Raw genomic sequence first — 26,218 nt, 5'->3', positions numbered from 1 at the left:
ATTAGGCAAGAAATGTCCACAGTAACATTTCAATGGAAGAATGGTTAGGAACTTTTGTATTTTTCATGTAAAGAAAATAACAATCTGAACATCCACACAGTAATGTTGTATTAGTGGATATTTTTTAACATTTAAAAATGAAATATCATTGGCGCAAAACGCACTGAACACTGGAACTAGGGCATATACAATGTATATATATATCTTTTTAAGTAAGTATTCATTACTATTAAGTTTGGGGCCAATAATTTATTCCATAAATTAAAGAACTTCCTTATTCTCCTCTCTGAGGCAGGTAGGATTCCAGATTTCTTTTAGAGAAAGCTGACAGGTAGGAGGATGTGAACTTTCTGAACATATTCATGAGGTGGGAGGTTTTTGTTGCTTGTTTCCTGAAAATTGCCAGCATCTATCTTGCATTGTTTTGTGCCCAGTGCACTGAAAAAAAAAATCAAAATGTGTTGCCTTTGAAAATCAGATAATTTTCTATATGAAAAACTAGAGACAAATGAGTGGCACCAAGAAAGCAAAACAAGAATGGAAATGTTGTTTCTGAAAATATTGTAATTATGATACCATCAGATGGTTTTCTTTTAAATTGGGAATACCTTTACTTGAGCTGTGCAGTGTAAGTGCATCTTGGAGTTTCAAGAAAGGCCTTGGTAACACTAACTGGCTAGTATATCAAGCTGTAAAGCACTATAAGCAAATTCAGGGAAATGTTGCAGATAATCTGACCTGTAAATACCAATTACAATCTGAGAAATACAAATACCAACAAGCATGTCTGTTCAAAGGGCTAGAATTCACAGTTTAAAAACCATGTTACGTTGGTATCTCTATTACAGGACACAGAACAAGAGACAATGCATTAACCTAAACAACTCTCCTGCCTTCTGCTAGTAAACCATTTTCTATACCCAGCAAGATGTTGGATTTTGTCTTATACAGACAAACATCAAAACTGTTTGCTCTATCATTTTACTTGAATTCTCCATTATAAATTACATAACAAATATTCTACTATTGCCTATTTGACAGTGGCACAATTAATAGGTATTTACACTACCATTCTATTTTAATTTCGCTGTATTTATCTTGCCTGCAATATACATGAGAAATTGATGGAAAATTATCAACTTTCATAATTTTCCTTTTTTTGAAAATCAAATAAGCAAAATCATAACTCACAAGGAAATGAATCACATTTGGTTTCCTTGTTTATTGTACAATAACAACCATCCCCATGTTTGATTTGTAGAATTCTTTCTCTTACATGTATTTTGTTTGGTTAAGGACGATTCCCTGCAGCAGGAAAATTCAATTTCATTTAACTTACAGAGATAGTATTCTATGGACACTGGATTATGTGGTGTGAGGAAAAAAATGGCATTACTAAATTAAACATTAAACCCAAACTTCTAACCTGATTTAATCTAGCTGTGCAGAATTACAGTATTTTGGGACCTACTTTAGAGTTTGCTTTGACTGACCTTTCAAAAAAGAACAGATTTTATCTGTTTAATCTACATTTCCTGATAAAGTACATTTTTCTATCATTTTACAAATTACATTTATCCATGGTAGATTGCACAGCCAATCTTGCTACTAATTATAATTTATTCCAAACACCCTCCAGCAAGTAACAGAAATAGACAAAGGAAAGAAAAAAAGTATTGTTTACGAATGTTGAAGGAAATCTGCAGAACAACATCTTGATCTGGTATTAAAGTTATTTTGATTGCATTGATCACAAAAAAGTTGGATTTCTTACAAAGGCATGGCCTGCAAAGAAAGGCTAAAAGACTGGTGCAATTCTGTCTCAGCAGAAGGAAGCAGCAGTCAGAGAAGTAATTTTTCTCTCCCCAGAACAGTCTGATTTAGTAAGAGTCCTAAATATTGTTTTCAGCCCACATTCTGAAATGCTGATGGATGATACATGCAAGGCAAAGAAAAGTCATTGGGATAGGAGTGAAGAATCCTCAAGACCACGATCAGTGCTCCCCAAAAAACACCACCAAGCACCCCAAATGGAGACTCACAGGAGGCCAGAGGAGAAGAGAACCCAGTGAGCAATATGAATAGAATGCCAGAAATTCTGATTCAGGTCTTGAAACCCAGCTGGGCAACTGGCAGGTTTTCAACATCTGGGACGTGAGACTGCAGCAGATGGGAAGCCAGAGAGTGAATTAAAAGTCAAACTAGAAGAAGGCTGTGTTTTTAAAAAGGGGTGATATAAGTGCATTATACAGGGGGAAAGCATAATTATGCCTCAGAGACGAGAGGTACTATTTGAACTGGTGCTTAAAGAACATAGGGAGCTCAAAATGTGCCTTGTGGCTTGTACTTCTACAACTACACTTACTCAAAGTCTGCATTTATAGTGCTATCTCTTGGAGATATCTAGGAGAATCTAAGAAATGTAAAGAAGTGTTACAAGAGAAAATCATAGCAATCAAGAACAAGCAAGGAATTTTCGGCAACAGCAAGAATCAATCAGATGTAAGCAAGGCATGTATTAGATTAGCTGTATCAGCAGATAGAGAAGAACAGGGTTGGCAAAGTTTACCTCAGGGGGAAAAAATGGTAAAATGGCAAGGAAACAAATGAGCTTAAAAGCAGAGAGCATCTGCTTCAGTCAGCTGAAAGGAGACAGGCTGGGGGAGGCAATTGTTTGCTGCCAGTATCCTGCCACAGGAGTCTGGCAGGCTGACTGAATTGATTTTCTTTCTTTGAACATCACCAGTTTTCAGATGAAGTGATAAATCTTTGCTTGTTACCAAAGACTGATGTGATACATCTTTTTATTTCCAAATAGTTTTTACTGAAGGGTTTTCAATTGGAAAGAATTCTCAGGTGGAAGGCTGTTTCTTAGGTGGAAGGAGGTTCTAACTAATAAGAAAATTATTTTCTTTCAGTGGACAGTAAAACCAATCATTCCAAAAAAAGGAAGGGTTTACTTGAGATAGTGAATAAGCTATTTATCTCAATACATATTACATTCACATTCACTGACAGCTAAAATCAATGTGCATATCAACTGAAAGAAGGGACTAAGCAGAGGGGAAAAAAAATCCCCAACCCTCCCCCACAAACACCCATGACTTTTAAAAGCATGCAATAAACCTTAACAAGATGAATGAGGGCCTCTAAGAACTCTGGAGGGAGGACGAGTTTCAACTCAACTTGGCAACAACAATCAATTAGGATGCACCTACCTGCATAAGGAATCAGGCTCATTTTTACTCCTTCCTGTCTGTAAGGAGGTAAATCAGGAAAGACTTGTGACTCATCACCAAACTGTTTTGTGCCAAGTAAGATCGATGGTTTTTTTCTCTGTGTAAACAAAATACGTTCACAACCTATCTTCACTCAAGCTTTTAAAGTATGACAATTACTAATATTTCTGAATAAAATGTATTTTTCAATGTACATCATTAGTGATCTAAATAAGGTTTTACATAAATACAGGGGGTGAAACTCCACACAAAATAAAATGGAAAAATGGCTGACACTGTCTCCTTACATTTGTTCAACATTTTGTTACTTAGCTTCACAGGCTGGCATCTACTACTATAAAGGAAACACATTTTGATTAGGGAGGATCAAAAGAAAGGTACAGAGCTCAGATTGGTTTTTTTTTTTTTTTGTTCCTTTTTTAAAGCCCTTTCAAGTTGGGGAAAATTCATGCATTGTCACCTCTGAGCACAATGTGATAATGGCAGCTGCTTCAAGCTGGCTACAATGTGCAAAGTTCACTGTCATGACCGGCTGACTGCTCAACTGTCAAGGAAAAATTAACAAATACAAAAATGGGAACATGTGGCAGTTTTAGAAACACACTTTTCAATAAAGCCTACTATGAACTATAGACTATTGCACATTTCAACATGACACAAGGAAAATAAGGGGTTCAAAAGAGAATACACTTTGTAACATAGAAATATACAGACTAGCTTGTGCACAGAAATCAAAACATGGTTACAAGACACCACTGCAGTCAAACCTGTCTTATAGTCTGCTTATGTTCTTAGTGACCTTAAGAAACTGGTCCAAACTGATTATCAGCAATACTTTTTTTTGTTACTTTTTTTTAAAAAAATATTTTGAGACCACATCTTTGATACACATATATATATTCCGTGGTCAAAACAGACAGACTTAACTTTAGCGATACTAAATAAAAGTGCAAAAACGTTCAAAAAATAAAACAAAATAAAAAATATGGAAGCATAAGCTAAAAATTTTCTGCATAGCTGAAATCTATTTAAAGCGAGTCCTTGGTAGGGGTTGCTGACAGGAGGAGAAAGCAGTTTTTTAAAATGTCTTCTGCACGTTTGTTTCAAATAACGCAAAACAAAGGTGGGCTTTTGAAGCGCTTCACAGGCAGTTCACCCCTGCGTCCTTGGAGACCATGGTGGTGGCAGTGCCCCCCTCTGCAAGGTACACAGCAGTGCTGGATTTGGGGGGCACTGCCTGCTCGCCGCCGTTGTTGTTGACCTCGCAGTGCAGCGGCTCCGTGGAGATGACCCACGTGGATGGACGCCACCGCTTGAGCGAGTACGGGGTTTTCACACGTTTCTTGATCTTCTCTCCTGAGCCTGATTTGCCATCCTGTGAGGAGTCACCTACTGAAGGGAAAAAACCAAACCAAAACAAGAAAACAGAACAGAAAATAGCATTATGAGAAAGGCGAGATTAGACTGGAGTCCAGGGTTGTTACTTATGTGAAACAGAAACAAAAGAACAAAATCTACAAACACAGAAGCAACTGTGGGGCAGAGGCATGACAGGTGTATCAACTACAACAGCTGCCACTAAAACAAGGGCTTAGATTCTGTTCTCTGTCAGAAATTACTTCACTGAAGTAATTTGTGTTACCTGGAGTGCACATGGGCATCAAACAGGAGAATCAGCATTTGACATTTGAGGGGCTTTTGCAATCATAGTATCTTATATAACCTGCAATGGGAGGTACAAAAGAACATTGCTACTACAGGACAGCAAAGGCTAACACTTAAATAGTGCAATGTTAGGTCCCCTAATCCTACTCCACCTGGCAAAGCATTTCACCTGAAAATAAAATAGTCCATTCTCTGTTAAGACATTAAGTCAGGATTTGGAGTGCTGGGTTGTAAAACTGGCAGAACCAACTTTAACAGTGATAAAACTTCAGCAGTCAAAATCTGATTGTTAAAAAAACTTTACACAACCCCTTCTTGTAACTTAAACTTCAATTAAAGAAAGTCACTGCAATAATATTTTTTCTTTATCTTGGTAAGATTTCAACTCACATCAACATGTTAAGACAAAAATGAAGGTCTCCTACTTAAAAGGAAGGCTTAAACATTCCATCGCTAAATATTCAATTATATCTCTTGAAAGATATGTTCTTGTTTGGTTTTAAACCTTTTACTTCCAAAGATGCCTGGCATCCAGTTTACTTCACTAGTATCACAGCATCTTCCTAAACACACTCATGAGATTTGCAAGCACCTTTCAAGACTACAGTGACTTCTGGAAATATATTTTCTTTAAAATGCACACCACGAGATCTTTCCAATAGCTCAAACAGGCTCAAATCCAGAGGATGTACCTAATTTAACTATAACTACATGATTACATTCTTACTGTAAAAAGGAGAACCCCATTGTAACCTCTTAGACCTCTGGCCATAAAACTCTCAAGGAAGTTTTTCTGAAATAAACTATTAAAATCAATTCCTTCTCTAATTACATGGATTAATATTTATGTACATGGCAAACTGATGAAGAATTTCTCTAATTGTTGGAGCTAGGACAGCAAAATAGAAAATGCCTGACTGTCCACTTAGGCCGGGCTAATGCAGTACAATCAGTTGCTTTAAAATCATTAAGCATATAAGTAGTTACTATAATAAATTATTTTAATCAATGCATCTTAGAGACAGCTACACTTGAAAGAATGAGGAAAAGTAAGAAAAAAAAGGTTTAAAGTGCCCCTGCAGAAAAAAAGGACACTTTTCCAATATGCTTTGCAGCTACCAAAGGTAGAAGCCTTGCAAGGAATAATGAAAGTTAACCTAGAGACAGAGTGGATGGGTTAGAAAGAGACAGATTTATTCTGTGCATGTAGAAGGATGATAGTGATCTAATATACTGGAAATGATGGAGACAGGACTGTATCAAAAAGACAGAAGTTGTGCTGAGGGAAATTACATTTATATGAGATTTAATGAGTATGCTTTGAGGAGAAACGGGAGACAGAAATAATTTCTGAGCAGATATATGCAGTTATTAGGTAGAGAGGTGTCAGGGAAACCATTCAGCCCTGCAGGCACTTACACTGCATACTACTGCTATCCAAACTACTTGTGGCTGACAGATCCAGCGAATTAGGCCTCTGTGCTCTTCTGCTCTGGGTCTGCCCAGGATTTCTCACTACACTCTGGATGCTGGCCGCAGCAGTGTCTGGACAGGGATTACTGTTGTTGTTGTTGGCGTTCGTTCGCCCGTTGTCCAGCGGCCGCTCCCTCCTGTCCACCAGGCGGTCCAGGACACCTTCATCGTGGCCGACCTGCTGCTCCCGCCTCAGCAAGGGCTCGTGCTCGTCGGGACTGGAGTTGATATTCAGCCGACTGTCCTCGCCACTGAACTGGTTCTGAAGCATTTCCTGGGCCCTCTGCGCCACCGAGCCGCTGCTCTGGCCAGAGGGCACCGTGCCGTTGGCGTACTGGGCTGTGCCAGTGTGAGAGTTCATGCCGTGGCTCCTGCCGGCCACTCCGTTCATGGTCACCGTCACCACGTGGGGCTCTGCAGCATTGATAGTGTTCATCTTGGCTACGCCCGTTTCCACCTGCTTCAAGTTTGATTTGTGCTTGCCACCGAATTTTAACCGTGGCTCCTTGGTTGAATTTTTGGTGTTTAGAGGGAGGCTAGTAGGCCTCTTCGGTAGGTTCTGCTGCTTGGGTAGAGGATAGACCTGAGCAGCTGGGACATCCGGGATCAAACACGCCTGACCGTTGGTAGCTTGTGTGAAGTCCTGCTGCCCTGTCACCTCTACTGCAAGTTTTATCAGTGGGTAAAGCAAGCTGGAACTAGTGCTGCTCAGCGGATCTGGCCCACTAAACTGCTTAAGTGAATGTTCCATCAGATTCTCATCAGAGCTTTCTTTCAGGTTCTTATCCACTTCTTTTGGATCCAATTTATTTGTCTCCAAGTCCTCCTCTGTTAGCTGCAGACAAACAGGGGTGGGCCCACCCGGCTGCATGACATTTGTAGTGTGTAAGTTTGTTTCATCCGAGTAAGGCATTTCGGAGATGGTGGTCATGCCGGTGCTGGGAGTGAGGCCAGCTGTATTGGTGGTGGATAAAGTGGTGACACTTGTCTCGGGACTGGGGATGCGAGCTTGTGCTTGCTGCCGCTCGTAGTTAATGGAATTTCTATTCTTTTCCCCTGAAGTCAATGGTGTAGTGGACATTGAATGTTCAGAAGAAATGTTCTTTACTATGCTGTCAGTGTGGTGGATTGAATCTTCAATGTAGGAAGAGGAAGAATAATCTGGATATGGCCTTATCTTTGATACACGTCTGTGATGCGACAGATTCCTTTAAAAAAAAATAAGAGGTATTAAGATCATATATGTAAAAATCACCTCATACTATAACGCCTCTCATTTAAGAGAGCTGAGTGTCTTTCTGTTTATTTTCATGCACAAACTAAGGATAGATACAGTACAAACTAAGGTATTTCAGCAACTTCCTTGAAAAGGGCTGGGAATAAAAAAATTTGTTTTACTAGGGCAAAATTTCATTATGGATATTACTTCCTAGCAGAAAAATAATGTTCTATTTGTCCAATACACTGTTTGTCCAGTTGGCAAACAACTGCTAAGGTTCTGCTCTAGATGCAGAGAAGTGATGGTGAAGAAGGTCAACAAAAACCCAAGAGACTAAATCAACAAAGTGATTCTGGGAAATGTCACAAGGTCCTAACCCATGAAAATGCTACTATTTTAACAATTTAAGTATTTTATGATTTGAACATAATATTTTTTTCATGACAATGAACAGTGTCATATACAACAACATTATTCTTCTCTCAAATCTGGATTTCTAGAGTATACTATTAAGCACTAAAGTCAGTTCTGCAAATTCTCACTCCCTCTGGATCATATATAAGGAGAGAACATGCAGCACTTCTCTTGCTGAGGTCAGAACAACAATGACTTAAACAATGGCCCTGCACTTTGTAAACTGAAAAACTACAGGTTTGAGACTTGGTAATTTCCTGAACTCACACTGACTGCAAATTCACAGTTTTTAGCAGAACACTTTAAACAGAAGTTTGATGCATCATTTAGCCCGTGTACTTAACGACAATTCACTTTGTCACTTCCCATCATGGCAAGCCTGCTGGGACAGTTTGCCTAAGCTCAGTTTAAAAGGCCCCTCTGTGAGAAATACAGTTGTATACATAAAAGGTGCCTGAATTCTGGGGACACACAGGAGATCTTAAGAACACAAGCAATTGGGATTTTGCCATGCAATACCCATATGCAGACCAGGTCATGTAACACACACCACTGAATGGGTGCAGCAAGCTGTAGCTTCTGCCCTGGAGTGAGCCAAGCGCTGCATTGGGCATTCCCTGCTGTCTAAACCCAAATGTGCTCTCCACTTACCTCTCATTTTGCATGGCAGTTGACATAGGATTGACTGTTGGACTAACTGATTTATTTCTCTCCCAAATCATCATGAGCTCTGCCATTCTCTCCTCAGCACACTGTGCTGTTAGTCGAGCTTCTGCATCTTGATCCCAACAGTCTTCAATAGTCTCTTTAAGTGACCTCACAGCCTGCCAGGAGATAAAACCCCTTTAAGTTATTTTACCTTCATACTGTACTTCTAATTTACTGTTTTATGGCAGCATTCTACATGCCTGAAAACAGTCACAAGCTGGTGAAAGAGAGAAACAGAAGATACACAATTTTATTCACAGCAAATTAAACCTAATACTAGCAATGTGCAATTTAATATTAACACACCTCACATACACACATCAACTGGGAAGACACTTAGCAAAAGCTACATTCACCAATGTCCATACAGCCTTCAGCCAAGCCCTCTGATGGATGCATGCTCTGCTCACTCTCCTTGCCTTATAAGAGCTGTGTACTAAGGACTGCTGATATTGGAAATGCTGCCATGGTTATTCTCACAGTTCTGCTAATGGTCACTGCTTTGCTCCCCTGCACTGTATGCAAATAACAGCTGTGCTCTCTTCATCATCCTTGTCTTCCTGTTTACCACAGTGACATCCAAATGTCTCGTAAGTATCAATGAATTTGTCTGCCCCATGGGAGGAGATTTTTGTTGCACTTGTTTTACAGGTGGAGAAACAGAAACACACACGTGTTCCTGGCATCACACTGTGGGATGAGCTGTACAGTCAGGATTAGAGCTCAGGACCTCCAAAACGTGCTGCCATATGCTCAGGGAACTGGAGAGGAAACAACTGAAATGATGAGCACTGAACACTCCTGTTTGCCCTCTATCTGGAGGACAAAAGCCAGGCAGACATTTCTGGGCCCCTGCTGCCAGCCCATGGCCACAGAAAGGATTTGGTCTGCCAGCACAGCTCCCATCTACAGCCCAGCTTTAACCTCCCCAGCCCTGAGGACTGTGCAGAGTCCCAGCTGGGCACTGAGGCATTCAGTGAGTCCTGCTGGCTGTCTGTGTGCCAGAGCTGCCTTGTGCCCTGCTGGCAGTGGAAGCCAGGACCAGCTCTGAGCACGAGCCAAGAGCTCCTCGCCCACGGAGCGAGCTCCTGGCATGGCTTGCATCTGGCAAGCGCTGCTGCTTGGTGATGCAGCTCTGGCTGCACAGGTGGGGACAAGTTCCCCCACAAGCAAACCTTTCACCTCCCTTCCCACAGCAGATCACACAGGGGACAAGCCAATACTCTCCCCTCAGCTGAGGGACATGAGTCAGGGTACTGGATCCATTTTCTCTCCCACAATAAAATGCCTTCATTCAGCTTTTAGGACTTGATTTTGTCACCATTCAGACTAAATCAGTGGATATCCTAATCTCCTGCCTTTCCTCTTTGCAAGACTTTTCAACCAGTGTTTAATTGAATACTGTCTGTCCTGCAGCAGATCCTTTCCTTTTGATGTGTTAAGGATCACTAAAGGACACAGTAGTGACTGTACAGACAGTACACTGGAGTTCTTCAGCATCACACCACAATTATGTGTTTGCTATTAATTTCAGGTTGAAAGACAACTATGCTAAAATGAACTATTTACAAGTACCAGCACTCATCAAAAAGACAGAAGGGACCAGAAATTTGCATTATTCTATTATTCTGCTAATATCCTTCAGTGCTGACCTCTGAAGCCAAGTGCGGCCCCACTCTGGCACGTGAGACAAGAATATAGTAATATCTCAACACAGCTTAAAGCCTTTGAATTATTTCATGTCCATCCTCTGCTCAGGTTCTTGCTTTATACTATGAAAAACAACACTGCTAATCAAGGTCTGTAACAACATAGATGCTTCCAGAAGCACACTAAGACTGCATAGGTAATCACAAATGAGGATTCCAAATCTTTTGATAATTATGGGATTAAAAAAGAAAGCATTACTTTTTATTTGTATTTCTCAAATGAAAAGGACAAATGCATTTGCTTCAAAGATGAATTTGCATGATGGTATTACAACCCAACATAACAGCAGAGCTTTAAATAATGGAATAAAGTCTTTTATCTCATGTATTAGATACAGGAGGTTAGGATGCGGGTCCAGAGTGAGGTTATCTGGAGCTTAATTTTCTACACTATCTGCGCCCTAGAGTGCTCATTCAGATATTATCCTAAACTGGCATAGGGTGGAAGAAGTTGTTTGACCCCTGTGATTATTATTCTTTTCTCTTAAAGCAATGGTGTAGATAAATTCTTAGAGCTGGAGTTACCACCATTTTGATTATACAGAAAAAAAATTAGTAACACCACAAAGAATGTGCTAGGCATTTTAAATATGGGGATCATCTAATAATGCTGGAGCCTATCAGCTTGGTAGAACATAATGAACATTTAAAATGGCAGTCTGCAAAACAAAACAAACCTTGAACTGTTTCAGAAACAGCTGTCAAGCTTGGTTCTTCCAACACCACATCTGCCAACATGGCTATAGTTAAAACAGCTGTTGTTTGATTTCCTATATAGTTTGGGCACTGATTTCTCTTTTTTCCTCTTCCCCCTTTGCCCCTGAGACTGGGTGGCCAAAGTGTGCAATAAAAGCACCTCTCTTGGAAGCTCTCAGCTGGGTTACAGCATGTTTTACTGCAGTGTACCTCTGCAGGCTATGCTCCTCTGAAAGCAGGCCCCCACCTATTCACACCAGGCGAGGCCTTGGGCTCCTCCTGGTCTGCACAGCAGCTACAAACTTATCAACCACCAAGCCTCTGAAGATTGATGGGCATCATTCAAAATGGGAAAAACAAGAAGTATCCTTCTAAATAACAGCCAAACACGGCAGTTTCACACTTGCAATTCAGCTGTGTTACCTTGTATCAGGTGGAACCCAGTCCCTGTTTGCACTGCACTTCGCTTGTAATAAAAGACAAACAGTCCCCTCCAAAGCAAGGGGATTCACATTGCCTGAGCTTTGCTGCAGATGAAAGCAAGCACAGACTGTCACCAGAGTTCAGCTGACTTGCTCTAACTTGTTGGCGCACAGCAGCAAGGTTCTAAGCCATAGCTACACTCACTCAAAACAACAAGCAATGTTATAATGTTGATAGTCTTGAAAAAAAACTGCAGATCAAATGAAGCCATATAAAATCTTTTATGTAGTTAAAATGAAATTATTTCTAGAAGCTTTAGTCTCTGCAAATCTTGAGGTCTATACAAGTTCAAAAAAGTTTATTACAATGTTTACCAATTTTAGTTTTGGAAGAGTATACTGATGTTTTTGTCAGCTATTTTAGTTGGTATCCTAGTTCAGTTTTATTAGTTTATAAGATGTCAAAAGACAAAAAATGGCTTTGTGTTTCTCATTCAGCACACAGAGAACACATGGGCACTTCATGCCCAATACTACAGACAATGTCTGAAATTAATGTAACAGGTTATCTTTGATAATCACACTGCAGCATGCAACAACAACAATAATAGTATTTTTCCTTGAAAGAAATCTGTCTTTCATGTCAATAACTTTTAAAAACTGAATTCAGTATTTGAGAAGTTCATGCAGAAACAGCTCTCAATCTTTAAATACTAACAAAGAGGAAAAAACCTTAAGAATTGCTTTTAAGAAATGAGTACACCCTAAAGCTGGTTAAATCACTGTTTCTTTGAAAATATTCTCCCTCACCAGGCTGTTCTCCTTCCATGCTTCAGGGAATTTTGGTCTTTGCTTCTCTCTAGACACCAAGACTTGCATATCTTCAAAAGTGGGATGGTTTCCGACTTCAGTCTGGAAAGCCATCTGGTACTCTGGCACAGATTCCCCTGTTAGCAAAAGAAAGAAAGGAAAAAAATCAATCACAGATTAAAAGGCAGAGCAAAGACTTTCAGTTGATGAAAGGCATTATCAAAGTTGCTGTCTATCGAGATGTTCCCCACTTTCCCCAAAGTCTAACTTCCAAAAAAAGCTGAATTAACTGCAAATGAATTAAGTGCTGTTCAGCAACCTTTCAAAGGATAGCATCTTCAGACTGTGCTGGTTCAGTGGCACATTTGGAATGTCTTGGAGCCTGGAGATGACACCAACTTTCTGTGAAATGCCACTGACTGATGATCTCCATGTACTTCATTTGGGAGGAAGCCCAGCAGGATTACAACCCTCTGCACACCAAGAACAGCTGTTTGACTGCAGAGAGTATGCTGCATTTCAGATCCATTCTATATGCTGGAGCTTGGGCAGAAGATGGTGCATGTGGCACCAATCTCATGTGCAAATTTTATGTCCACTTCCTTTTTGTTTATGTTACAGGTAGGGAGGATTTCCCTAAATTTTCCATGTCCTATCCTAAACAAAAGTACAACTGACTAAAGGCTACATTAAGTCATAGCATGTTTTCATGGTGAAAAGTCTGAAAGACACTTCAAGCACGTCTATCAGTTCTCAGAACTGGAAACACAGCCTTTGCCATCAGTCTAACACTCAGTGTTTTTAAACTCTGGACAGTAATACTAACAACAATAATAATGCTCAAAAGGCACCTAGCATGAGGCCTGCGAACCGCCTGATCAGGTCCTACCGAGCCTTTGGGCAGGAGCCACACCTCGCCCCCAGATGTCCTGACAAGCACCACCTCGAACACTAGATGGCACCGACTCAATGGCAGAAGCAGCTGAGGGAACGGCTTCCCTTCTCCACTTTCAAAAGCTCGGGCTCAGGAGCAGCTTTGGGTGCTGGTGCCACTTCCTACTGTTACGGTTTTCTGCAGTTCTTTTCCTTACCTGGGAAGAGGTCTGTACATCTCATGAATATCTCCCAGTAGATCAGGCCCAGAGCATACATATCTACTTGTTTCAAGGCAGATTCACAGTCCCTCAAGTTCACTGCTCCTTCAAGCACTTCTGGGGCCATGTAGCGGATCGTACCGACCTGGGCAAACATCACATCAGAGCTTCACATCAGGAAGGAATTTCCAAATTCAATTAACTTTTTTTGTGCCCTTTTCTGCTTGGTACTCTCTACAGTTAAGGAAAACACAGCTTGTTCCTAATCAATGTCCCCAGTTTTTTAGATTCTTACCAGTCTAGTCATAACAAAACCTTTCCCCTACTCTGCCACTGTTTTGTATGTACCAAAACAAAATTATTTTGTCCCTTACTTAATGTTCTCAAATGAAATATGATATAGCTGAAGTGTTTACTTTTCCAAGTTGCTTTGTTAAACACCAAGGTATGTATCATAAGGAAGAGGATCCTGCTGAATAAGAAACTTGTTCTCTATTCCTGGACTGTCAGGAAGGTTCCACCCTACAACTCCCACAGTCAAAGGTTATGAACAGTCTTGGAAGATACCTATTCATTTTCACTTGGATATGTGGTAGAGTAGAGCACTTATTCATCAGTACTTGTAGGACAGTATTTTGTCAAAGGACTATTCTACAACCCTGAATTTTAACCAGCAGTTTCCCTGTTTCTTTTATCAGTATGGAAAGATCTAGATGGAGCTCTTCTGCTCTAGGTATTTTCAATTTAGCAATTGCTTTCTAGGGGAGAGTGATTAGCACCGTGTAGCATGTTCTTTGAATGACATATGAAGTTTTTCTGTAAAAGCACAGATAACAACTACACTGAACTATTAGGCACTCTTTATTTAAAACAGTCTCACTGTATTTCAGTAGCCTGTATCAGATGTCAAGCAGCAGATGCAAAATGTGGTATGTCACCATTTCAGAAAAATTAACACCAAAATCAAAAATTAAAAAAAAACACCAAAGAATGTTTGGTCTTCAGTTAGCATTTGCAGTACAAAACCAAAGGGACTTCTACCACATAATCACAGAGAACATGGCAACCAAACTTACCTTGTGTCTTCTCGTATCTCACACAGAAAATTCAGTCTGCCAATCTATCGCCTTTCAAAATGGCAGGTTTGTGATGAGTATTTTGAGAATAGTTTTCTCAGAAACTGCGAAGCCTCCACAGTTTCTTCCTGGGGAGGCTTCAGCCCCTTCTCACCCATACTGCATTCCCCATTACAGAAATTGTACCAGCTGAACATTCATCCAACCATTGTACTCACCTCACTAATGGCTGCATTGTCTTCCTCACCAGGTCGTACCAGCCTGTTCCCAGTCAGCTTCATGGAGAGCCCAAAGTCACTGATGACACACGTGCCATCGTTCTTCACCAGCACGTTGCGGCTGTTCAAGTCACGATGCGATATTGCAGGTTTGTAATGCTCTGTTTGGACACACAAGTGCTTTTACCATTTCAGCAATTCCACTGCTTGGCAAAATGAGAGAACCTCGTTACGTCTGCTCAGCTATTATGAATAAAGAATCACTTTATTTTTTAGAAGGCTAGTGTTTTTGTTTCTTTACAATGAGCTCCAGAGGAAGCTTCCTAGAGAAAACTGACTGGCAGCCAGAGTTTCACTGTATCTATACGATATATTAGGCTACTGCCATACACAATTCTGATGTTCACCAACACTCTTCTTCCCAAGGGGTATTTCAGCACGACTTTGGCAGTGGAGACATTGTACAGTTAAACACAAACCTGCTGCCACAGCCCCAACAGCCATTCCAAATACTCTCTGTCACTTCCACACTCCTGTGTCAAATGCAGCACCAACTATTTACATTACAATTGGAATTATCACTGGCACTTATTCAGAAGGTATGCAGACAATATTATTCCAGAGAGTCTGAACATGTTCATCTTGCAATGGATCTGACCTTTTCCAAAGAATAATCTCAGTTGTTCCTATTTTTTATTTATTTTGTTAGTAAAGCAGCCAGCAGTACAGAACTCGTTTTAGTGTGGAATTTATTCTACTCCATGTGTTCCCTCCTAGCATTCACAGACTGTGGCTGTCTCTCCTTTATGATGGAAAGCTTACACATTTTCTGGTTGCTAATGGACACACCTGTCTGCACATCTCAAAATGATGAAGTTAAGATGATAGCTGTAGCTTCAATGGCACATAGGAATACTGATTTGGGTATTTTCAGCACTTTTAATAGCATCTTTAGTTGTCATTCTTTGCTAGTGCTCATGCTTAACATTTGAGATATATAGGTTGAAATCTTAATCCAAACATTAGCACCTCAATGGAGATATAATGAAACCAGCCTTTTATTTACTGCCAAAACCCTAACATTTCAGTGCCAGGCCATATTCTGCAGACTGATAGATCTCAGAATATCTACTTTATAATTATGATACTTCAGCTGCTGAAATACTGGGTGAAGCATGCATGCAGACATAGAGAGATCCCAATCAATACATTGTCACAGCTAGTACTCTAATAAAGTACCAGAAAATCCAGCAGTATTGTTTGTACACAGCAAAGATTAGGCCCAAACTCTCAAACAAAAATCCAGAGACATGATAAATAAAACTAGAGTGGGGTTAGAATATTTAATTTGATAGCATACGGTTCACACACAAACTAAAAACTGCTTTGGTGATTTCTGAACTGCAAAAACAGACAACACCTCATCTGTTTACCCTCTGCCAGAGAGGCAGGCAGTGCTTCAGCTCTTCAGTAATCTGTTGCCATGATACAGCAGCAATGCACAGCTCTGCCTCCTCCTGCCTCTCCCACCTCGGAGCCAGGGCTGTCACACAAGGGCCACAGAGCCACAGCATGGTTCCCAAGGAGGGAACAGAGCAGAAGTTCTGAGCAATCTCTATCTGCATTCATCAATTCCTACTCACAGTAGGATAAAAGAAAGGCTGGAATCTATGACCTGACAGAAATAAGAATATACTGAGATCTTTGCATCCCTTCCTGGCCTTACCTCCTCGAGGCAGCTCCGTGTGCAGGTACGCCAAGCCCCGCGTTATCGAGTGAGCCAAACGACAGGAGCTGACCCAGTCACTTGTGTGGAGACTCAAATATTTGCACAAAGAACCCTGAAAAGAACCCCAGAAAAAGACAAAACAAAAAACCCCCACAGATTAAAATCATTATCCAGTAGAATAACTCAAAATCTTTTGGAGACTCAATTTTATCCACTGCTTCTAAAAGGTATAAACCTGTAACTGCTTTTGGGTTTACCCACATGTTTTAAAACACAGTATTTGACTGAAGTTTCATTCCAGTGCTGCCATTTCATTTCTCTGAAGTGAAATATGAATTTTATCACAGAATAGCAGGGACTGCCTCTAGAAAAAATGATATTAATTATAAAAGTCTTGTTGCAGAACAGAATAAAGGTAATTGCTGACGTAACAGCCTGGGTTTCTAAAATGTGGGCTTTAGACCATTATCACTTAAGCTTTGTTTTTTTTCTTGGCTTAGTGGGTTGACATTTCAACCAATTCTAATGGAGGCCACAGGACTGTTGTCATAAGGTGACTGGCAAAAATTCACTGTATTAAACCAGCTTCAAGATGTTTCTGCTGCAGAGCCTGCCCACCACTAGATGTTTTTTAAGCCAGCTGAAGTCTGTGATTTTATGCTTTTAGTGAAGTTAAAATGATAACCAGGAAGACTTTTAGTCAAGATTTAGAGGGAGATATATTTGTATTTAAGACTATCTTGTCAGTCATGAGTTACACATTAAATTGGGGATATTCGTTCTGACTTTAACTTTTATCAAAAGTGATATTTTTAACAATCAGAGATTCTATTTGTGTTTTAGAACACTTTTTCTGTTGTTCTGAAGAGACAAGAGTGTCTGACTACTGGGGTGATAATTCTGTGGCTATTACATATTTCCTACCACGTCATGCTTTACAACTGACTCCCTTACCGACCTGCTACATCTCAGAGTCCCATCAGAACAGCATGCTGATTGATAAATGCACATAGCATTCCTTTTACTTGCCTATTTCCTTTGGTCTGAGGGCATGTTTGGATAAAAACACAACCTGGCTCAAACCTATCTGTCTTGCTTTCACCAAGGTAACACCAAGAACAATTTTCCGTGTAAAAATGCCCTGACTTGTGTGTTCTTATTTTCAGGAAGGAAAGTATTATGAGGGAGAATGATGTTTTGGATGGGGAATATTTCATCTGCACATCTTGTATGGGTTAGTCCTTATTGAAATCAGATTTATGGCTCCAGTTTGAACACTGGAATTCCCTTCTACCAGGGCTGCCACAGCAGGCTTCCTTTTCTGCTGTTAACTCCACATACAACAGAACATCTGCTCACTAAAATACAGATCACACTGTGCATTAATTACACCTGCTGCGCACTTTTTCCAATGACTTCCAAACAACAGTGGATTGATTTTAGACTAATCTTGCTGTTCTTAATACCACATTGGGAAGGAATCTGATAATATGAAGTCATAAGCTTCATCTGTACATTTAATCAGGTCATTAACAGAGCCTATTTACATAAGCAACAAGACACAAATTGCAATCAAATTACATTTCAACTGAAAATCCTTTCATTCAAGAAAATAGCAAAACCAGATCACTTCTGAAGACAGTTATGCCATGCCTCCTAGGAGCAGAATACTCACTTGATTTTACTTAACTTTCATTTTATTATATGAAAACATGCCAGTTTTGTCAGAATCGCATGCTTTGCCACTATCCATCTGGTATGGGCACAACTGACCTTTTTCATGGTCACTTCCAGTTTCTGCAATCTCTTCTTAGATGCCTGTCTTACAAGCTGACATGATGGAGTGTGTTCTCACTTAGAAGTTTCAATTAAGTCACTTTTTATATTTGTGCTTTGCTGCCTTAAGTTTGTATATAGTGCACAAATGTGTAAATACATACCTGTGTTTAAGGCATGTATTTACATGAGTGCACTTAACTTGCAATACAAGCATATGCACAGAGCCTAAAAAACCCTAAGACAGGCCATCATTACTGCTATGTAGCACTGTCCTGCTCCTTTCTGCTATTCAAATAAGCAGCTGTTGTCCTACTGCCTCCACAAAAGATCAGGCTTCAGCCATTCCCTTCACACTCTGCAGGAAATACAAGTTTGCTTACTTGAGACTAAAAAGCTTGTTAAAGAAAATTATTTAATTGAATAACTAAGGTTCTTTCCCATATACAGGCAAAAAACTCCCCCAAGATAAACTGAGACACCATTTTTTGCATTTTCATATAAATATCCCCCACATACATTTTGTGATTTTTCAGATAAGCTATTCACATTTATACTGTGTAATTTTTAAATGTTTCTGTTTCTGTATATGTGTGTACACACACAGAGCATGAAGTTCCCTAATCCATGAATTTGAGAAATACAAGCCTTCAGTTAGCTGATGAGATTTGAAGGTTCTGGAAAGTAAGGCTGCCTTCTTAAGACACATCCTACATCATCAGTATATGCTACAGAAAGCTTTAAAGAAGATACCAGGATAAAAAGTCACTATGATTTATAGTACTATAAACTAGTTTGACAACGATCTTGTATCTATTACATTTCACTGTAAAAAACCTCACTATTTACAGCTATTGAGCGATGCCATAAGACAGAGATAATGTCTTAATATTAAGAAGTTTTACATTTATTAGATTACTTTTAAGTAAAAACAACTTTTCAAATTCTGTCATTGAATAAAGACAAAATTGACTAAAAAAACCTTGAACCAAAACCAAGACCAAGTACTCCAGAGCTAGGAATTTGTAAGACTACATTTGGTAGCACTAACCAGGAAGTCTAAAAAGGTATTACAGTAACCCACAATAAGATCCATTAAAACTGTCATTGATATGGATTATTTTTACATTACTGTGCAAGAGGCACCACCAAAACCTAAAGTACCTCCTTTTCACGTGGCTATTCTTAGGATTCTTAACCAACCCGACTGATTTTCTTGAAGCACTTACATTGGGGTAATATTCCATCACCAATAAATATTCCATCCGGCCGTCTGCAGTGAACCTCTCATCCCCCACAATGAAGCGGGCGATGTTCTCGTGCTCCATCAGTGGAATCCTGTAAATGTTCCTCTCATTGACAAAGTTCTGACGATTGGCAAAAGAAAAGACTTTCACAGCAACTGGGCGTTCATCTAGGGAACCTTTATACACTGCTCCGTACCGCCCCCGGCCAATCAGCTGCAAAAAACAGAAATAATTTGTTCACAAAATAATAGGTGAAGACAAAACCCGAGTTTTCACTCTACAAGAATTGTATGCCAACTTTTATCCTGACTTATACTATAATACAGTGAAGATGACGAGTATTTTGTAATGAAAACCAGAATTAGAATGCTTTCATAGAGGCTATTTTGGAGTTAGAAACCTCAGCATAGGCCAACGTAGCCTTTACTAAACTGATTTATAATCTCAATATCCATACATATATAATAAATAATCTAGTCAGTATTTTTATATACAGAATCAATAAAACACATCTGTTTAGTGCTGCTAATTCTCTTACAACTTTTGCCTACTAAAGATTTATAGCTTTTATGTGATCAATTTCATTTCACTCCAGAAATCACAGACTTTAAGGGAAATAATTTAGGTTTAGGGCAGTTTGTAAGCTGTACCTTTCAGGTTAGTAGTGACAAAATATGCATTTGTAGTGCAAAATAGATGCCAAAAGAGGTGGAAAGATTTTAAAAGAAGGGAATAATTAATTCCTGACTACCTGTGAATATTTATTCTAGCCCCCACTATATTAGACAGTCTTCAAGAATGGCCTTTCACATCTCCATAGTAACTGCAGAACAAAGAAGTGATCTCTAAGCCAAAATGCAGGGCCACCTTCAGGAAGAGCCCTCATTTCTAAAGCTCAAAAAATTCCAACTACATAAGAATTTAAGCACCTATGTAAAATAATTTTCAGGAAGACCCATACATGAAACTGTAAGGATTTCATTAGCCATTTTTTAAACTTTTTAAATACTTACAAATAGAGGAGGAAGAGAAAACAGAAGGGATAACAAAAGTAATGTTTCTAAAGATTATAAAATTGTCTTACAGGAAAGTTTTCAAAAATAAAGCATCATTTAATTGAGAAACTTTCTGTTTCTCAGTCCTTTGATAGCACTGTGTTGCAAAACAGCAGCAAGTCAGCTCAAGGTATGAATGTGCAATGTAGTCTACCCACAGAGATGTCCAAAGGCAAGCACAGGTTAAAACATTTGTCCCTGTGACTGCAGGCAAGGGGTCAGAAAGGCCATAGCCTTTCTCTCTACCAAGTTTCAGACTTGGAGAAAGTCGCTGCTTTCTTCAAGACTGCATTATCAGTACAAGTGCTTCCATCTGGGGCTTTGCACACTTTTACAAAACCCATTGTTAGACTCTCCTAAACTCTGCCTCAAGTCCTTTTTTGGTGTCAGAAGACACCTAAAGTTCTTTGCTGATCAGTGCTGTCACCATTAGAGAACTCACACTGCATGTCTGCAGTCTGCATCTCCAGGTGGGGCTTCTACTGGGAAAAAGAAGAAAAGCACCACTCTGCATCTCAGTTGTTCTACTCATTTTTTCCTGGCTAAAAGGTTTTAAAAATTCCATATGCTATATCAAGCATACCAACTGGAAGCATAACATTTTGCAGTTTTGTGATGATATCTCTAACACCGAGCTGAGCAGAAAGTTCTGGTTGGCCTCTAGTTGCCATGGAGCTGGATAGCGCCCCACAGGGAAGAATGACTTCACAGAAATGCACCATATACTAAAATATACCACCCTATGTGCAGTAAATTCTATTTTCCAAGAGTGTTACTAAAGAATTTTAAATTCCTACAGTAGGACACTGTATTAAAAGCAAGCAGTGTCAAGCAAAACAGATGGATCTTCTGATGCAATGCTGAAATATAGCACCTTCTAATTTTCCCCACTACCTCCCAGGGTTTCTTATTTTGTTCTCAAGGTAAAACATGTTCTAGCAAATGCCAACAACATTACTAAAAAAATTAGACAAAATGTACCTGCAATAACCCTTTTTTATTTTAATTTCTTCTTGAAGCTGTGATTTAGAAGCAAATATTACAGGAGCACTGATACATTCATTTCTGTAACTATGCCTGGGATATGACCACAAGCATTATATTAAATAAAAATAAAGATTAATAACTGAGTTGAATATTTACCTCTAACAACTTTAGATTATCCAGATCCAATGAGGGCTCTGATGCTGCTGCCTCCATCATGTTCATACTGTGCAAACCTTGTTTACGGTCTCCTGGGGGAGAGGGTGAGGAGGAAATCAGCCAGTTTCCTTTCTGGACATGCTCCAAGTGAAAAAAATGCAACTTACCTGGGACCTGGCAGAATTACATATAGTAGGCAAGGATGAAATAAGTAAAAAGAAGTCCTGTAAAATCTTCTCAAAATCAGCAAAATGAGCAGTGAAGGTGCTGATAAGCCACAAACTAGAGATATCTGCTACACAACTATTTTGATAATTCAAAGTCACTGGCAATAACTATAAAGCATGTTCACCACCTCACTTAAGCTGTGCTGAGCAGAGGATTTGTAGAAGAAAAATGGGTCCCAAAATGCCAGCTTAGAGAAGTCATAACTCTCTCCAAACTGTTATAAAAGGAATATCACCATAAAATGTCAGAGAGGAGAAAGGGGAGCAGCATTATGTACAAGCATATAACAGGACTGGGGAGAACAGAAGACCTAAGTATAGCTCTGAGCAATAGCCAAACAAACAATGGAAAAAAACAAAGCCAAAAATATTGTCAAGCCCTACCTGCAAGCATCCTGTATCCAAAGAACAGAGCAGCTATGAGAACAGCCAGTACAGACACAGATGCCAGGGCAATAACGATGGTCTCATCTCGATGAAAAGAATGAGAAGAATCTGAAAGCAAACAAGATGAGGACTCTTTAATTGTAAATTTGAAAGAATCAACACTATAAAACATGTAATTGTTATTACAACAATGAGAAGAAAAATGTACTCTGGATTGTCTAACATCCCACATCCTTTTCCCCTCAACATCTAGGGATGGCAGAAGAGCTGGTCAGCCCAAAACCAGCTGGGCACACATCCATCAGCAGCCTGGCCCAGGTTTCCCTTGCCCTGCAGCGAGAGGCACTGACAGCAGAAAGTGATCCTTCTTTCTATCTGGCAAAGTTCAGCACAGCCATACAAGGCCAAGCTGATGCAGCTCTCATCTGTTATCTGTGCCTTAATCCACTTTCCTGGTATGAATCAGGTTTGTCACCTTTACAAGGTTTTTTTATTGTTTTTCCCAGGACAAAAATCTCAGTTTGCAAACTGGGCTGCAAATATGATGAAAATTGAATGTTTCACATTCACTCAAATACCTAAAACATACATAAGTCCACTTAAGCAAATATTTCAAAATACTTGGGGGTTTTGATTCGTGTAAGTGCTCAGATAATTATTGGCATAATTTTTAACACACAAAAAGACAGAAGTATCTCTACAGACTGAAGCAGGAAATCTGAAACAAAAATAAAACACTAAACAAAATTAAATGAAACTAGTTTTATTGAGTCTGTTGTAAAACATAATTTGACTTTTTCTCAAAATTAGTATCTTGCTTTTTCAGGTTTTCTTGGTTGGGTTTTTTATTTTCCCAGAGAGGAAAAAAGATTTCCTGAAAACATTTGTTAGTGCCTTGAAATGTTCCTCCATGTCAGAGTCCAGTCTTGCTTCTTGCAGGCGTATAAAAATCCAGCCGCTTTAATACAAAAAATTATTAGTGCAGATACTCTTCTGGTGTCAGAATCGCTGGAATGTGGCGCTACAAAACCTCATTTACTTTGGCTTCAAAACCAAGTTTGGGAACTATGTTTAAGCATGTCTTACATACTGCAAAAAGTACTCCTTAAAAGACTGTAATGAGACCTAACTAGGCTAAAACCACAAAATATAAAATGCACACAAGACTTAAACATTGAATAAACTTTTAGGTGAGACTGAAATACAATTTATCCCAATCTATACTAGCTGAATAAACTGACAAATTCACTTTTCTTGGATTGCATTTAAAAGAAATTCAACATTATTCACTACTTCATTTTCCCAGTATGGACATACACAAGAGAACCATGTAAGAAGGAAAAGCAAATTTAAACGACAACAACTGTCCTTTTTACATAACCACAACAGTAAGGGGAAATAATGAAAAGCTGGTAAAATAGAATGCCAGAGAGAATTTCAGCTGTGACAGAAGTATGTGAAAAATCACCTATCAAAACCAACATGCAGCTCATATCTGATACTCACCTTAAATAAAACAGAGCTTGTGATAAATCACAATACCATCAAATTTAAATTTGTTCTATCAAAAGAAATACCATCACTACTGGTTTTGGTAAAATAACTTTCACCATGAAAATAAGATACTGGCATAGAACACTAATGTGTAATATGAGCTGTGACTTCTGTAGTGAGGAGATGAAAAGATACACATTATAATTGTCATCTAAATTATGTATTCAAAGCATAGGCATGCATATATATTGAAAGCCACAACATCATAAAGGAAACTGTTACATTATACAAAGCTATATGAAACATGACACAAGTGCAAGCAGATGAGTAACTGCTGGCAGGGAAATGGTAGTTTTGACTTTCATATTTTTATGAATGAAATTTACATTTTATTGGGCTATCTTTTAAAACATATATTAAATGTGGAGGGTTTTGCATCAGTTCAAGACAGTTCCTAGCACGTACTAAGGAGTAGCAGGTTTGCAGAGACTGACCCTTTGGTTATAATCCCAGCTGTATTTTCCTTGCCTGCACAACTAGAGCACAGCCATTTGCTACCTTCCCATTGCCAAATAACCAGCAATCATTTCCCTCATGGTGTGCCAAATGATATCTGGTGCTCGAGTTTGATTGCTCTTCTTTAGTTTTCTGTATAATCAAAGGCTTAACAACATGCCTCCATCAGGAGGGCCCTCCACTACCCTAGAAAGGATTTTGCTGTTCAAGGGCATGCTGAGCAACACATTCTTCCACAGCTCTGGCTGCCTTGGCACACTCCCCTTAGAAGCCTGTGAATGTTGACATTCTGCAGGCTGAAGAGATACCAGAAAATCTCAAGACAGCATTTTGCTCCCCTCAGCAGCTGAAAAACACACAGAGAAAAAGGATAATTTCTCTCTCCTTCCTTGATGGACCATCCCTTCTGCAGCCTTTTTCTGTTTAGGGGGTAGCTGTGCAGCCACCAGGTAACCTCACAGACCTCCCTGGCCTTCCAGAGGAAACAATGTTTTAATTTTTTTTAAGGAGAGTTGTTTCATAAGAATTTTAGATTGGCATATATTGAACTAATTTTCAATTCTTACAAATATTTAAAAATAAAACTGTCAACATTCCAACAGCCAAATCAGTCCTACAGTGCAAGTTACTACTGTCAGGATGATGAACAATAATAATAAATTTAAGAATAAATACACATTTCTTAGTAAGGGTAAGTGAGCATCTCAATGGAGTGACAACATGCAGCTCAAAACAGCATGAGTGAGTAAAGTGCTGTGTGTGACAGCCAGTCCTTTCCCAGCAAGGACAACTTCACTCTCTTTTGCTTGTAAATCTACACCAAAAGGAAAGCACAAAAACCCCACCATGACAAAAGGCCCAGACAGCTCCAATGCCTCCCTCACCCCCAAAAGTGCTATTTCTATCAACCCTCTACCTGCTTTGTAAAACAATTACTTTGGATGTTGTCAGATTATCAATCTTTCTTAAACAGAACAAAAAGGATATGTCACTTATCAACCCAGTTTCAAAACCTTCCAAAACTTTAATTAACTCACTGTTTTTATTAATCCTTGTCTGGATATATTTAATCTTTAGTCTTTCACACCATACTCACCTTTAAATGTCTAGCTAAGAACCATACAGGACCTCTCAAGGCACATGGAGAGGTTCACAACTGCTCTTTTACATACTTCTAAGTAATAATTCATACAAGTTTTTTATATGCATATGCACAAGAGTCATGTTTCTCTTGGTATTATTTGGAGATATGTTTTAACTAACTCACCAAAAGACACATCAGTGTAGGTCAATAAAAGTAATCACTAACCTTTAAGCAAGGCACTTTTAAAATAAGGATGTAAAATGCACAAGTATAGAAGTTCCTTTTCATGCTTTTGTCCATGAACTCATGGTCTGGGTGAAAACAACCGTGACTCATTGTGATTGGGACATTCCTTATGAAAGGTATGATTTGATATTACATTTTCCTGAACTAACATTTGGTTGGTCTTCAACTGTTGACAACCCCTCCCTCAAATCAGTGGATTCTGCTTTTCAAGTTTATTTACAGGACCAGACACGTGCCCTACAGCTTCAGTATTTCTTCATCATGTCATTGTACAAACTGACTTTAAACATGTCTAACAACCACTCAATAATCTCATTTGAGTTTTTTGAATCATTACTAATATTGGGGTACATAGTGACAAATATCAACTGATTCAAAAACACTGTTTTCAAATCTCAGACTGGGAGTGCTGGTATCTCAGTATTATTTCCAAAACAATGTACTGCATAAAAACAGCAATGCCATAAAGGGCAGAATTAGCTGCAGACTCTAGACAATCCAATAATTAAGGAGTTGGCTGCTGAACTAAATTCTACCGACAGTTGTACACAGAAGATCTTGTCAGAGCTTT

At 39.2% G+C, this 26,218-nt stretch overlaps 1 protein-coding gene across 1 annotated transcript in view; it reads right to left on the bottom strand.

The window, feature by feature from the left end:
• Window positions 1-1,088: 1,088 nt before the first annotated feature.
• Window positions 1,089-26,218, bottom strand: part of BMPR2 (bone morphogenetic protein receptor type 2) — a 100,843-nt gene continuing 75,713 nt past the window's right edge. The window contains exons 4-13 of the mRNA XM_054277650.1: window positions 22,305-22,415; window positions 21,694-21,785; window positions 19,478-19,708; window positions 16,470-16,584; window positions 14,744-14,904; window positions 13,447-13,594; window positions 12,356-12,492; window positions 8,662-8,834; window positions 6,324-7,585; window positions 1,089-4,631 (exon numbers count right to left, since the gene is read on the bottom strand). Coding sequence (XP_054133625.1) covers window positions 4,381-4,631; window positions 6,324-7,585; window positions 8,662-8,834; window positions 12,356-12,492; window positions 13,447-13,594; window positions 14,744-14,904; window positions 16,470-16,584; window positions 19,478-19,708; window positions 21,694-21,785; window positions 22,305-22,415 — 2,681 coding nt within the window. The 3' untranslated portion in view covers window positions 1,089-4,380. The remainder of the gene's footprint in view (window positions 4,632-6,323; window positions 7,586-8,661; window positions 8,835-12,355; window positions 12,493-13,446; window positions 13,595-14,743; window positions 14,905-16,469; window positions 16,585-19,477; window positions 19,709-21,693; window positions 21,786-22,304; window positions 22,416-26,218) is intronic.

The sequence above is a fragment of the Melozone crissalis genome, unplaced genomic scaffold, assembly GCF_028551555.1.
Source record: "Melozone crissalis strain CALT ecotype California unplaced genomic scaffold, PUWL_Pcris_2 ptg000023l_1, whole genome shotgun sequence".
In the NCBI taxonomy this organism is placed as follows: domain Eukaryota; kingdom Metazoa; phylum Chordata; class Aves; order Passeriformes; family Passerellidae; genus Melozone; species Melozone crissalis.
The sequence above is the reverse complement of the archived record's forward strand: the minus strand, read 5'-3'. Positions and strand labels throughout refer to the sequence as shown.